Source organism: Hemitrygon akajei, chromosome 5 (assembly GCF_048418815.1).
Source record: "Hemitrygon akajei chromosome 5, sHemAka1.3, whole genome shotgun sequence".
Lineage (NCBI taxonomy): Eukaryota > Metazoa > Chordata > Chondrichthyes > Myliobatiformes > Dasyatidae > Hemitrygon > Hemitrygon akajei.
Window position 1 is genome coordinate 92,699,949 of NC_133128.1, and position 14,900 is coordinate 92,714,848.

Here is a 14,900-nt window from a genome sequence, read left to right on the forward strand (position 1 = left end):
CCAGATTTAATTTACTTAATTTAAATATAGTGCTCCAGATGCTCTGCAGTAGATATGAACACTTAAGTCTAAATCATTAGCCTAGCCTTTGGATTAATAGTCCAGTAACACAATCACCTGCAAGCACTTAATATGATAATCCATAGCAAGATGCTAAGCAGATCTAAAGATAAAGATTACAGATAGCCCTCAACAGTTTCCACACATTTATTGTATTCCACTGGTTGGGAAATGTGGTTCATTGCCCAGTTCCCTGCAACACATCAGCACTACTGACTTACAACAGGTAGAGTCCTCAATCAGGGACACAAAGAAGAACTCACACAAGGTTGTTCAGTTCTACCTATGCCTGCAGAGGAAATCAACTAAGCAGGAGGATATGATAGCCAAATGAAGCCGATCGTAGATTCATACACACAGAAACAGGCCATTCCACTCTCCACATTTCAATCACTAGCAGGCATTCATCCATATTAATTTCATCTTCCAGCATATAATGCCATTAGACATCAAAGTTTCACCACATAATGCCATTAAACGTTAAAGTTTCACTGCTCAATGATCTTGGGTGAAGTGGGTCTTGCTCTCTGACACCTCCTAGGTGCTCTTTCTGCAGTGATCACGTTAATTCTTCCCACTTTATCAAGGTACCAATCTTAAGTTAATTCTGTAAAGCTCATCATTTGATGCCTGCTTCCAAGGAAGTGGCTTGAGCAGCCAACTAGCTTGTGATGGAAAGTATTTCCATGATGTTAATGAGTTCCAAGATTTTGACCCAATTGAAAGGACAACAAATAGCAGGTCAGCACTGAGTACTTTGAAGGAAAACTTCATGTGGTGACATTTCCAAACACCTGTTAGCCTAGTCTTTGAAGATGATGGACGTTATAGGGTTGGGGAAATATTACCGAGTATTCATGGTGGATGGAGAAGGCATCACTACACTCCCAACTTGTGACTTGATGACGACAGTGCAGATCAGTGATATTTTTCAATGTAGCAGTAGATCAGTCATCCAGCTGAAGTTAAAGTCTGCAGGAGATCCCAGGATGAGGAAAGTGGGATTTTTAGTAATAGCACTGCTGCTGAATGTCAAGGAGCTGTTAAGGACATAGAATAGTACCCCACTGGAACAGGCTCTTCAGCCAATGATGTTGTGCTAAATTAACAAAATCAGTAATTAAATACCCAACTAAACTAATCACTTCTGCCTCCACAATGTCCATATCTCACCATTTTCTGCATTTATGTGCCTAGTTTGGAGGTTCCAATGCACAGGGTTGTACTAGGGTTTAGTCCATTGGGCAATGATAGAGCAAGTGAAAATCCAGGTCGTGAGGTTGAAGATGGTGGCTCAATCCCATTCTCTTAGTTGCCTCTGCATCTCATGGAGGTCTGGCTTTGAGCTTCCCCCATGCAATGGTGTCGAGCAGATTAATAAGCATTTGGATGAGAAGACACAGTCAAATTATCTCCAGCACTGTGACTGACAGGAGATTCACAATTAGCAACTGCACAGGCAAAAGAAAAATCAATGGTGCCATCATTTTCCAGCTGGGATGGAGTTTCAGCTGTCCTCTGCTTGTGGTACACAAAAGGGAAGGTGGTGTGGAATACCAAGGATCACTAAGCAATTCAAAGTTCAAAGTACATTTAAACACTCTTACTAGTCCGTTCAAGGGCATTGGTGACTCCATACCAGGCTGTGATACAGCCAATGTACTCTCCACCACACATCTACAGAAGTTTCTTAAAGTTTTAGACATCATGCCGAATCTTCGTCCTTCATCCACTTAAAGGTGATGTACCTGCCTGCTTGAGTTAAGTCTGCGAGTCCTTCAGATGATCATGAAATCTATAGTTAATGAAGTCAAGCTAAAAGACACATTTCAGATTGAGTGAGAGTAACTGAAAAGAGGCACATTTAGAAGTATTGTACATAGCCTGCAAAATGATGCGGTGGTTCACCAGTGGCATCGTGCCTCCCCATCTTTACAATATACTGGTTATATAGAGTATAGGACAGGAACAGGCTGTTACCCTCATCGCATGTGTGCTGAACACAATGTCAATGCCTGCAAATGCTGTGTCTTTTCATTCCCTCTTAATGCCATCATTGTCCTGCTTGCAACACTACTCTGGTAACGCATTCCATGCACCCACTTTCTATGTAAAACTTGCCTCATCTCCTTTAAACTTACCCCTTCTCATCATAAATGCTTGTGCTCTAGTAGCTGGCATTTCTATCCCAAGGAAAAAGATTCTATCCACATCCCTTATAATTGTATAAACTTCTATCAGGTCTCCTCCTCAGCCTCAAACACTCTCACCTTCCAGGAGGAATGCTGCTGCCCCTTCACCCTAACCCAGAAGTGGGGGGAGGTGTGTAATGCCCTGTTCCAAGGGAAGCTGGGGGGGGGGGGGGGGGCAGCTGTTTGAATGTGATCACTGTAAATTGCCACAGAAAATGACCCATTTCTGAACTTTGTACTGGAGGAAATCAGACAATTTCATGGATATCAGTGGCAGAAACACTACTGGCTTTATATAATAAAATATAGAGAATATCTGATAAATGAAGACTGCTGATTCAATGAAATGATCACAATAACTGGAAGTGAGTGAGTGAGTGAGTAGCTCTTTCTGCAGCAGGTCCCGTGGTTCTGTTTTGCACATTGAATGGAGGCATCGAGAAAATCTGTTTAGCAGTGTTTACCGCCAGACACAGCTCAGTGCCTGTCACATTCAATCAGTAAAGAGATTTGTTGCGCTTGTAATTTGCCCTTAATGTACAGAGATGTGGCAGCCAGCTAATTTCAGGTCAGTTGCCTTGTCAGCTATCTGATCTCAGCAGCTGGAAATATAGTGGAGCCCGGTTAACTGGGACACACGACCAGTACATTTTGGTCCAATTAAGCAACAGCTTTCATGGAAATAGTTAAGGTATTAAAAATGAGTAACAAATTAGAGCAAAATTAGAATACCACCAATAATACTAACTACTAATAGTAATCAATGGAGGAATTCATCTAGAGTACTCAATGAACAAAATCAATGTGAACATCTAGTGTAGATAATGGACTGCCTTCATACAATGCTTTCAACAATTTCATCCTCCAAATATTCATTTTCATTGTAATATTCAAAATGATTCTTGATACCTTCAAATTCTTTGTAGTTCCTAACTTGTAGTGAAATTATTTCATTTTAACTCCTGGCTGTTTCTGGCATCTCCAAGGCTGAATGCTTGAAACCGCAGTGAGCAAAACAGTTCTGAATTGCTTTAGTGTTTATTACTTGCCACTTATCAGTGACGAAAATCACTGCTTTTTAAATACAAACACATGCAACTAATGCTATTAAAAACTCATCGTTCTAAGCACGGTGTAGTGTCTAATGGCCACACAAATACACACACAACGGACGCTCGTGAGAATCTTTTCAGCAACAGTCTTCTGCCCCAATTAGGTGGCATTTTGTTCTTAAAAGTTGTCCCAAATAAATCAGGTTCCAGTTAACCAGTGGCCCAATTTACTGGGATCCACTGTAATCCCTTTGCTTTTAGTTCAGTAGTTCCAGAACCAAGAACACAACATAATCCTTTAATAATCACAAAAATAAACACCAAGAGTAATACCTCCTTTAATAATCACAAATCTATGAGGATTAAAAAAATACAGAAAAGCTCAAGTTTCAATCATTCTGATCACAGCCACACTATTTAGATTTTTTCACAATGGAGTATGGGACAAAATACAGTTCTGGGCAAAGAAAGTAACATTAATAGACCATTTTTCAAATAAAAACTTGATTACTTTGTAGGTACATAGCCCAGTGCATGATTAAACAAATATAACAAACAGGACACTAATGATCAATGACATAATGAACTAGACTGATTAATTGAAACTAACAGGTGTAGTAGAAATCAAACTGGATGAAAGACAACCAAACTAAAAGGTGAGGGTGTGGCAGATGTGAGAGTCCAATCTTCAAATCATCATTCTTACACCATGGCAAGAGTGAGCATAGCAACAAGACACAAGGTGACAAGGTCCCCAATGGGAAGCTGGTCAAAAAGGCTCAAGGTAGTAAACTGGATTGACGTTGGCTTTGTGGGAGAAGCCAGACAACATACTGTTGTTGGGGGGGTGGAGACCTTCCAGGGGACCAGGTTATTGGCACTGAGCATAGGTCATGGTGCAAAAGGGAAAGAGGGACAAGAGGGGTGCGGTAGGTATAGGGGGCTCAATCAGGAGATTCTGTGAACATGAATGGGACTCCCAGGCACCAGTGTCAGGGACGTCTTGGATTGTGTCCACAGCATTTGAGCCAGATGTCTTGGTACACATTGGTACCAATGACATAGGAAGGAAAAGCAAAGAGGTCCTGAAAAGAGAATTTAGAGATAGGCAGAAAGCTGATTTGGGTCGATCATTTCCTTTAATTTCTCACTTACTTGCTAGCTGGTCCCTTGTGATCAAAGATTGCTTGTCCCAGTGCTGAGAGTTCAGAGGTGGCTAATGCAAGATCGGTTTGGGGGGGGGGGGGGGGGGGGGCGGGGGGGTTGGTCATCTGCTCCGGGCTTCCATGTACTCCCAGTGAAGATAATCCATTGTCATTCCCATAACTCGGGGGACTGGGATGTTAATGCTTCTTCCAAGACTTACCACTGTAGTGGAGATTAGAAAGAATTCCTCTTTCAGGAGTCTATTGGACAATGTGGACTACCCAAAGTTACAATTGTTGACTTGGGAGAGGGCACTAGCACTGCCCACTTATCCTTCCAGTGGAGTTGGAGGGTCTTGTTGAGACAAATTGCCAGCATCTCTCCAATGCTTTTATTTTATTAGAAGGATAGCTGTCACTGCTGCCTGGTAGACCACAAGATTTTGACCTTCAGACTTAATTCTTCAGATAGCTGGTGATTTGGAGACAGGAGTGAACATTACTAACAAGAGGTGGTTCTCAGGATGTGCATGGTGGGGCCATGTTATCCAGGGTCTTGTTCTGGAGCTTTACTATTGGTGGGTGATTTTTTACAGTGGGGGCAGCCTGGTTGAATGGCATTTTGTGAGGTTTCATCTACAGCTCATACACTGCTCCAGATTCCTGCATCTGATGTCTCATTTCCAAACCTTAAGACAATTTATTCATTGCAAAAAAGAAAAAAAAATGAACACAAGGAGGAACTCAGTAGGGCCAGGCAGATCTGTGGAAGGGAAAGGAATGACTGAAGTTTTGGGACAGGAGCCTGCATCCAGACTTGGGAATCAGACTCCAAATGTACATGTGTAAGAATCAGCTGTGACTGCAGCTTAATGACCAGATCCATTCCATTGGGAACCTTGCTGGAGGCAAGGTGCAATCTTACCATGAGAAAGATTGGTAACACATTGGGCAATGACACAGCCTCACCCAACACCAGTATGCTCAGGAATTAAGTGCATTGTCAAACCGTCGGTTAAGATCACAGCTTGCACACCATCAAGATCCAAACATACAATGGAAACAAATTTGAGAAGTTTGGCAAGAGTTAAAAGAAAACTGAGCGTTAAAAGGTTGCATAAAAATCCCTGTGTAGTTGTTGATGCTGATCCCTACACTCCTCTGAAGCTGTCACCTAATGAAAATCATGTCCACTATAATTCTAGATGGATACAATCCATACTGTGACTCTAGCAGTGACTGGGAGCACTTGTGGAATGTCTAGCTGGTGACTTTCCTTTGCAGAAACCTCTCTGGAGGGGTAGAAACCTGAAGTCTCACACCACCAGGTTCAGCACAACTACTTTCCTACAACCATTAGGTTCTGAACAGATCATATACAACTTTAACCCTACTTCAACAACAGAGCACTACCATCATCTCTCGCACTACCATGGACTTGTGTTTTTTGTGCAAAACAAGATCTTAATGCAAAAAGTCCTTTTTTTAAATTCAGTCTTGTCTAATTCTTGGCCAATGTATGCTCGTGTTGTCTGTAACTACGTGTCTGTGTGCAGCTGCACATTCTTCATTGCACCTGTACCTCACTACTTGATACTGTATATGAACACCTTGACTTGTATTTACCCACAGACAGATATGGTCTTTGAAGTTGGTCACAGCTCCAACTTCTCTGGGATTCCCTGACACATCTTCTTCCCAAATGTGGCAGTGAGGCCGTGCACTTGTGAATGAGATGGAACCATCAGCTCCTTGGGTCTTGTCACCTAAACAGCAGTCGATGGGTGGAAGGAGTATGAGGCTCAGCAGCTAGATACTCAACATTTCTTCAGTGTTTTCAAGACCTTGAGGTCAGGAGGGTCCTTTGACTTCATTACACAAGTTACCCTGCTCAGCTCCACTGCCACCCTGACTGGCATGGGTGAAAACACCATGTAAACAATTGAAATACAAGGTCACAATATAGTCACCATGTACCAACTCAGTGCAGTGGGGTGGACCAAACTAAGTATTATACACACCCTGTTAAGAGATGCAGCATGGAGGCAGGCTTGTCTGCCCAGCCAGTCCACACAGATGATTAAGCACATATACCAAGATGATCACACCACAACCCATGTTAATTCTCCCCACATACTCATCAACACCATTATCCGCGCAGTACTAATCACCAAGTTTCTAAGCTTGGGCCTCTGTAACTGGATCCTTGACTTCCTCAGAGAGACTACAGTCAGTGTGGATTGGTAATAGCATCTCCTCCTCACTCACAATCAACATAGGCATACCTCAAGGTTACATGCTAAGCCCACGGCTATACTGTCTACGCATAACTACAAGCCAAGCACAGCTCAAATGCCATCAATAAATTTGTAGGCATCACCACTACCAGTAAAATCTCAGGTGGCAACGAGGAGGCATACAGGAGTGAGAGAGATCAGCTGGTTGAGTGACGTCACAACAACCTTGCACTCAACATCAACAAGAGCAAGGAATGTTGATTGTGGACGTCAAGGATGGGGAGATGGGAGAACACACATCAGCCCTCACCAAGAGGTCAGTGGTGGAGAGGGTGGCAGCTTCAAGGTCCTGAGTGTCAACATCTCCAAGGATCTGCCCTGGGCCCAACAGAATGTACATGAAACATTACATGATTTCCAACCCAATTCTACCATTCACCTCCACACTAGGGGCAATTTACAACAGTGTTAACTTACAAACCAGCACACATTTGGGATGTGAGAGAAACTAGAACAGCTGGAGGAAACCCATTTAGTCACAGAAGAACATGCAAACTCCACTCATACAGCACTGATCTCAGGACTTGGGAGCTGTGAGGCAGCCACTCTACCAACCGTTCCACCCAATGGCAGGATGAACAAGCCACCAGCCGGATAATACCCTTTGGCTCCATCTTCCAAGATGCTCTCCTCTGACAGTGCAGGTTTGGTTCCCTCATTGGGCTTGGCACACCTCAACTCCAAGCATCTGTTCAAATTCTGCAACTTGATTTCTCAGTCTATCAGTCATCCATCTGTGCCATGTTTGTTTTTTTTCCCCTTTGTTTCTGAGTGTAGGATGTGTCTAGCCTAAACCACCGCCCGTCTTCCTGTTCTGTTCAATTCAACACCCAACGTTCTCACTCTGTTTCCATTCACCCACTGATCAGATAACCTTGTTTACTGCTTATCCCACATTCACTGATTTTACTCGATTAGGATGTCCTCTTCCTCTCCTGACCCTGTAGCTTAACAAGCTTCTTTTGTCTCCTTCGCAGTACTGAGGTAGTCTGGTCAAACTGAAGACATGATAGCATAGCAGTTATCATGGCACTATTACATCTCAGAGTTCAATTCCGGTGCTGTCCATAAGAAGTTTGTACATTGTTCCCATGACTGTGTGGTTTCCTCCCACAGTCCAAGGCCATACTGGTTAATAGGTTAACTGCTCATTGTAAACTGTCCAGTGATTAGGCAAGGGTTAAATTGGTGGATTGCTGGATTGCATGGCTCGTTGGGCCGGAAGGGTCTGTTCCACACGGTATCTCTAAATAAAATAAACTGAAATGTTAACTGTTTCTCAGATGTGGCCCAACCTGCAGAGCATTTCCAGTATTTTCCATTTTAGTTTTAAGTTTCTGATCACGTCTGGAAACCCAATTCTTCCAAAAATATAATTTAATCCAGATATATTGCCATTTTTAAGTAGCAGTGTGAAAGGCTAAAAAGGGGAGAAGTGATATTGGCACAGTAATAGGCACATTTTCAGCTGGCATACCTGGTACTATCTTCTTAATCAGAGAGTCTAACAACCAGAAGGACTTCTCTTCATCCTTGGTCACTATAAGCAAGTAGCCAGCAATAAAATTCATCCCCTGAAAAATAAAGCAATGACAAATTACGTTATCCAGAAGGAAACGCCAATGAAAATTACTGGATGATGACAGAGCAGCAATGGCTAGAATTTCTGGGAGCAATTCGGAAGGCACAGGATATATACAGTGGCATGCAAAAGTTTGGGCACCCCTGGTCAAAATTTCTGTTACTGTGAATAACTAAGTAAAAGATTATCTGATTTCCAAAAGGCATAAAGTTAAAAATGACACATTTCTTTAATATTTTAAGCAAGATTACTTTATTTCCATCTTTTGCAGTTTCAAAATAACAAAAAAGAAAAAGAGCCCAAAGCAAAAATTCCAGCACCCTGCATGATCAGTACTCAGTAACACCCCCTTTGGCAAGTATCACAAATTGTAAACACTTTCTGTAGCCAGCTAAGAGTCTTGTTTGGGGAATTTTTGCCCATTCTTCCTTGCAAAAGGCTTCTAGTTCAGTGAGATTCTTGGGAGATCTTGCATTTTCGATGATGTTTAGGTCAGGGGCCATGTGATGTTTGCTTCCAGAATTTGCTGGTATTTAATTAAATTAATTCTTCCCTCTACCAGTGAAATGTTCCCCGTGCCACTGGCTGCAACACAAGCCCAAAGCATGATCAATCCACCCCCATGCTTAACAGTTGGAGTGGTGTTCTTTTCATGAAATTCTGCACCCTTTTTTTCCCCCAAACATACCTTTGCTCATTGCAGCCAAAAAGTTCTATTTTAACTTCATCAGTCCACAGGACTTGTTTCCAAAATGCATCAGGCTTGTTTAGATGTTCCTTTGCAAACTTCTGACACTGAATTTTGTGGTGAGGACACAGGAAAGGTTTTCTTCTGATGACTCTTCCATGATGGTCATATTTGTAGAACAGTAGAACAGTGCACCACCACTCCAGAGTCTGTTAAATCTTCCTGAAGGTCTTTTTGATCTTTTTGAAATCAAAATGGGGGCTTTGATTTGCCTTTCTAGCAATCCTATGAGCAGTTCTCTCGGAAAGTTTTCTTGGTCTTCCAGACCTCAACTTGACCTCCACCATTCCTGTTAACTGCCATTTCTTAATTACATTACGAACTGAGGAAACAGCTACCTGAAAATGCTTTGCTATCTTCTTATAGCCTTCTCCTGCTTTGTGACATCATTTATTTTAATTTTCAGAGCGCTAGGCAGCTGCTTAGAGGAGCCCATGGCTGCTGATTGTTGGGAGAAGGTTTGAGGAGTCAGTGTATTTATAAAGCTTTGAAATTTGCATCACCTGGCCTTTCCTAACGATGACTGTGAACAAGCCATAGCCCTACCAAGCTAATTAAGGCGAGACCTTGGTTAAAGTTATCTGAGAGCTCAAATCTCTTGGGGTGCCCAAACTTTTACATGGTGCTCCTTTCCTTTTTCTCACTCTCAAATTGTACAAAACAAAAATACACTAATCCTGCTTAAAATGTTGAAAAGAATGTTTCATCTTTAACTTTATGACTTTGAGATCAGTTCATCTTCTATTCACTTAACTATTCACAGTAACAGAAATTTTAACCGGGGTGCCCAAACTTTTGCATGCCACTGTACATCCCAAATAAGTATTATAAAGGCAGGATGACACAACTGTGGCTGACAAAAAAGTCAAAGCCAATATAAAAGTCAAAATGAGGGCATATAATAGAGCAAAAATTATTGGGAAGTTAGAGGATTAGTAAGTTTTAAAAACCACAGAAGGCAACTAAAAAGGTCAAAGGAAAAGCTGAAGTATGAAAGTAAGCTGGCCAATAATATTAAAGAGAATATCAAAAGTTCCTTCAGATATAAAGTATAAAGAGAGGTTAGAATAGATATCGGACCATTGGAAAATAACGCTGGAGAGGTAGTAATGGGGGACACGGAAATGGTGGACAAACTGAACAAATAATTTGTGTCAGCCTTCACTGTGGAAGACACTTGCAGTATGCCAAAAGTTTGAGAGTGTCAGGGGACAGAAGTGGGTGAAATTGCCATTACTAGGGAGAAGGATTTTGGGAAAGTGAAAGGTTCGAAGGGAAATAAGTCATATGGACAGGGTGGTGCACAGCCCAGGATTCTGAAAGATGGCTGGAGAAATTGTGGAGGCATTATTAATGATTTTTCAAAAAAATCAATTGATGCTGTCATGTTTCTGGAGGACTGGAAAATTGAAAATGTCACTCCACTCTTTAAGGGAGGGAGGCAAAAGAAGGGAAATTACAGGCCAGTTAGCCTAAGCTCAATGGTTGGGAAGATGTTGGAATTGATTAAGGATGGGGTTCCCGGTATTTGGAAATATATGATAAAATAGGTTGCAGTCAGCATGGTTTCCTTAAGGAAATATCTTGCCTGATAAATCTGTTTGAATTCTTTTAAGATCTAGCAAGCAGGATAGATAAAGGCGAATCGGTGGATGATGTGTACTTGGATTTTCAGAAGGTCTTTGTTGAAAGCCCATGGTATTATAGCATGGATAGAGCACTGGCTGATTGGCAGGAGATAAAGAGTGGGAATAAAAGGAGCCTTTTTATGTTGGCTACCAGTGACTAGTGGTGTTCCACAGGAGTCTGTGTTGGCTTGTCACATGAGGAGTGTTTGATGGCTCAGAAACTCTACTTCTTCTTGCGTTGTATGTCAATGATTTGGATAAGGGAATTGATGGTTTTATGGCCAAGTTTGTGGACACTACAAAGATAGGTGGAGGGGCAGGCAGTTTTGAGGAAGTAGAAAGGTTACAGAAGGACAGAGTTTAGGAGAATGGGCAAAGTGGCAGATGGAATAAAAGCATAAACTTTTCTAAATAAAGAGAAAATTCAAAAATCTGATGTGAAAAAGGACTTGGGAGTCCGCATGCAGGATTCCCTAAAGGTTAATTTACAGTTTGAGTCAGTGGTGAGGAAGGCAAATGCAGTGTTAGCAGTCATTTCGAGCGGACTAGAATATAAAAGCCAGGATGTTATAGACAATAGACAATAGGTGCAGAAGTAGACCATTCGGCCCTTCGAGCCTGCACCGCCATTTTGAGATCATGGCTGATCATCTACTATCAATGCCCGGTTCCTGCCTTGTCCCCATATCCCTTGATTCCTCTATCCATAAAATACCTATCTAGCTCCTTCTTGAAAGCATCCAGAGAATTGGCCTCCACTACCTTCCGAGGCAGTGCATTCCAGACCCCCACAACTCTCTGGGAGAAGAAGTTTTTCCTTAACTCTGTCCTAAATGACCTACCCCTTATTCTCAAACCATGCCCTCTGGTACTGGACTCTCCCAGCATCTGGAACATATTTCCTGCCTCTATCTTGTCCAATCCCTTAATAATCTTATATGTTGCAATCAGATCCCCTCTCAATCTCCTTAATTCCAGCGTGTACAAGCCCAGTCTCTCTAACCTCTCTGCGTAAGACAGTCCAGACATCCCAGGAATTAACCTCGTGAATCTACGCTGCACTTCCCCTACAGCCAGGATGTCCTTCCTTAACCCTGGAGACCAAAACTGTACACAATACTCCAGGTGTGGTCTCACCAGGGCTCTGTACAAATGCAAGAGGATTTCCTTGCTCTTGTACTCAATTCCCTTTGTAATAAAGGCCAACATTCCATTAGCCTTCTTCACTGCCTGCTGCACTTGCTCATTCACCTTCAGTGACTGATGAACAAGGACTCCGAGATCTCTTTGTATTTCTCCCTTACCTAACTCTACACCGTTCAGATAATAATCTGCCTTCCTGTTTACTCCCAAAGTGGATAACCTCACACTTATTCACATTAAACGCCATCTGCCAAGTATCTGCCCACTCACCCAGCCTATCCAAGTCACCCTGAATTCTCCTAACATCCTCATCACATGTCACACTGCCACCCAGCTTAGTATCATCAGCAAATTTGCTGATGTTATTTTCAATGCCTTCATCCAAATCGTTGACGTAAATGGTAAATAGCTGTGGTCCCAATACCGAGCCCTGTGGCACCCCACTAGTCACCACCTGCCATTCCGAGAAACCCCCATTCACTGCTACCCTTTGCTTTCTATCTGCCAACCAGTTTTCTATCCATGTCAATGCCTTCCCCCCGATGCCCTGAGCTTTGATTTTACCCACCAATCTCCTATGTGGGACCTTATCAAATGCCTTCTGAAAATCGAGGTACACTACATCCACTGGATCTCCCCCGTCTAACTTCCTGGTTATATCCTCGAAAAACTCTGACAGATTAGTCAAGCATGATTTACCCTTGATAAATCCATGCTGGCTCGGCCCAATCCTATCACTGCTATCTAGATATGCCACTATTTCATCCTTAATAATGGACTCTAGCATCTTCCCCACCACCGATGTCAGGCTGACAGGTCGATAGTTCTGTTTTCTCCCTCCCTCCTTTCTTAAAAAGTGGGATAACATTTGCCATTCTCCAATCCTCAGGAACTGATCCTGAATCTAAGGAACATTGGAAAATGATTACCAATGCATCCACAATTTCCAGGGCCACCTCCTTTAGTACCCTAGGATGCAGACCATCTGGACCTGGGGATTTGTCAGCCTTCAGTCCCATCAGTCTTCTCATCACCGTTTCCTTCCGAATGTCAATCTGTTTCATTTCCTCTGTTACCCTATGTCCTTGGCCCATCCATACATCTGGGAGATTGCTTGTGTCTTCCTTAGTGAAAACAGATCTAAAGTACTCATTAAATTCTTCTGCCATTTCTCTGTTTCCCATAACAATTTCACCCAATTCATTCTTCAAGGGCCCAACATTGTTCTTAACTATCTTCTTTCTCTTCACATACCTAAAAAAGCTTTTGCTATCTTCCTTTATATTCCTGGCTAGCTTGCATTCGTACCTCATTTTTTCTCCCTGTATTGTCTTTTTAGTTAAGTTCTGTTGTTCCTTAAAAACTTCCCAATCATCTGTCCTCCCACTCACCTTAGCTCTGTCATATTTCCTTTTTTTTTTAATGCTATGCAATCTCTGACTTCCTTTGTCAACCACTGTGGCCCCTTTCCCCCCCCTTTGAATCCTTCCTTCTCTGGGGGATGAACTGATTTTGCACCTTGTGCATTATTCCCAAGAATACCTGCCATTGCTGTTCCACTGTCTTTTCTGCTAGGATATCCGTCCAGTCAACTTTGGCCAGCTCCTCCCTCATGGCTCCATAGTTTCCCCCGTTCATCTGCAACACTGACACCTCCGAGCTGCCCTTATCCTTCTCAAATTGCAGATAAAAACTTATCATATTGTGATCACTACCTCCTAATGGCTCCTTTACTGCAAGATCGCTTATCAAATCCTGTTCATTACATAATACTAGATCCAGAATAGTCTTGTCCCTGGTCAGCTCTCGTACAAGCTGTTCCAAGAATGCATCCCTTAGGCACTCTACAAACTCCCTATCCTGTGGTCCAGCACCAACCTGATTCTCCCAGTTCACCTGCATGTTGAAATCCCCCATAACTACTGCGACATTACCTTTGCCACATGCCAATGTTAACTCCCTATTCAACTTGCACCCAATATCCATGCTACTGTTTGGTGGCCTGTAGACAACACCCATTTGGGTCCTTTTGACCTTACTGTTCCTCAGTTCTATCCACATAGACTCTACTTCTCCTGACCCTATATCCCCCCTTGCAAAGGACTGAATCTCATTCCTCACCAACAGGGCCACCCCACCCCCTCTGCCCACATTTCTGTCCCTACGATAGCACGTATACCCTTGTACATTCATTTCCCAGGTCTGATCTCCCTGCAGCCATGTCTCCGTTATCCCAACAACATCATAGTTACCCATTCGCACCTGGGCTTCAAGCTCATCCGCCTTATTTCTGACACTTCGTGCATTCAGATATAGAATTTTTAACCCATTTCTCCTCTCTCTGTTTGAATCGCTGCCTATTGTGCTTAACCCAGCTCCCCGAACTCCCATCGGGCTATACGCCCCTAGAATTTTGTTGTCCTTCCTAAATTTACTTATTCTTTCAACACATTTAACTCCATGTTCCATCAGACCATCCATCTGTACATGTGTCCTCCTTATCACTTGTTCCGCCTCACCTTTCTCTACTACACACTTAATATTCCGGAACCGTGTAGTCCCCACCTGTCCTTTATTCTTCCTCTCGCTATCCTCTCTCACATTCTGGATCCCCGCCCCCTGCAAATTTAGTTTAAACCCCCCCCCACCCCCCAAGAAGCACTAGCAAACTTCCCTGCAAGAATGTTAGTACCGCTCCAGTTCAGGTGTAAATCGTCCCTTCGGAACAGATCCCACCTTCCCTGGAACAAAGCCCAATTATCTACAAACCTGAACCCCTCCCTCCTGCACCATCCTCTCAGCCATGTATTAATCTTTATAATCCTTCTGTTCCTTGCCTCACTCGCATGTGGCACAGGTAGCAATCCTGAGATTGTTACCCTGGAGGTCCTGCTCTTCAGCTTCGCACCTAACTCCCTGAACTCCCTACGCAGGACCCCGTCACTCATCCTACCCACGTCATTGGTCCCTACATGGACTACAACATCTGGATTCTTGCCCTCCCTCTCGAGAATAACCTGCACCCGATCTGAGATGTTTCGGACCCCAGCACC

At 42.9% G+C, this 14,900-nt stretch overlaps 1 protein-coding gene across 1 annotated transcript in view; it reads right to left on the minus strand.

Moving 5' to 3' along the window:
- The window catches only part of grtp1a (growth hormone regulated TBC protein 1a), a 71,935-nt gene that overhangs the window by 17,912 nt on the left and 39,123 nt on the right, over positions 1–14,900 (minus strand). Inside the window, exon 5 of the mRNA XM_073046056.1 lies at positions 8,224–8,320. Coding sequence (XP_072902157.1) covers positions 8,224–8,320 — 97 coding nt within the window. The remainder of the gene's footprint in view (positions 1–8,223; positions 8,321–14,900) is intronic.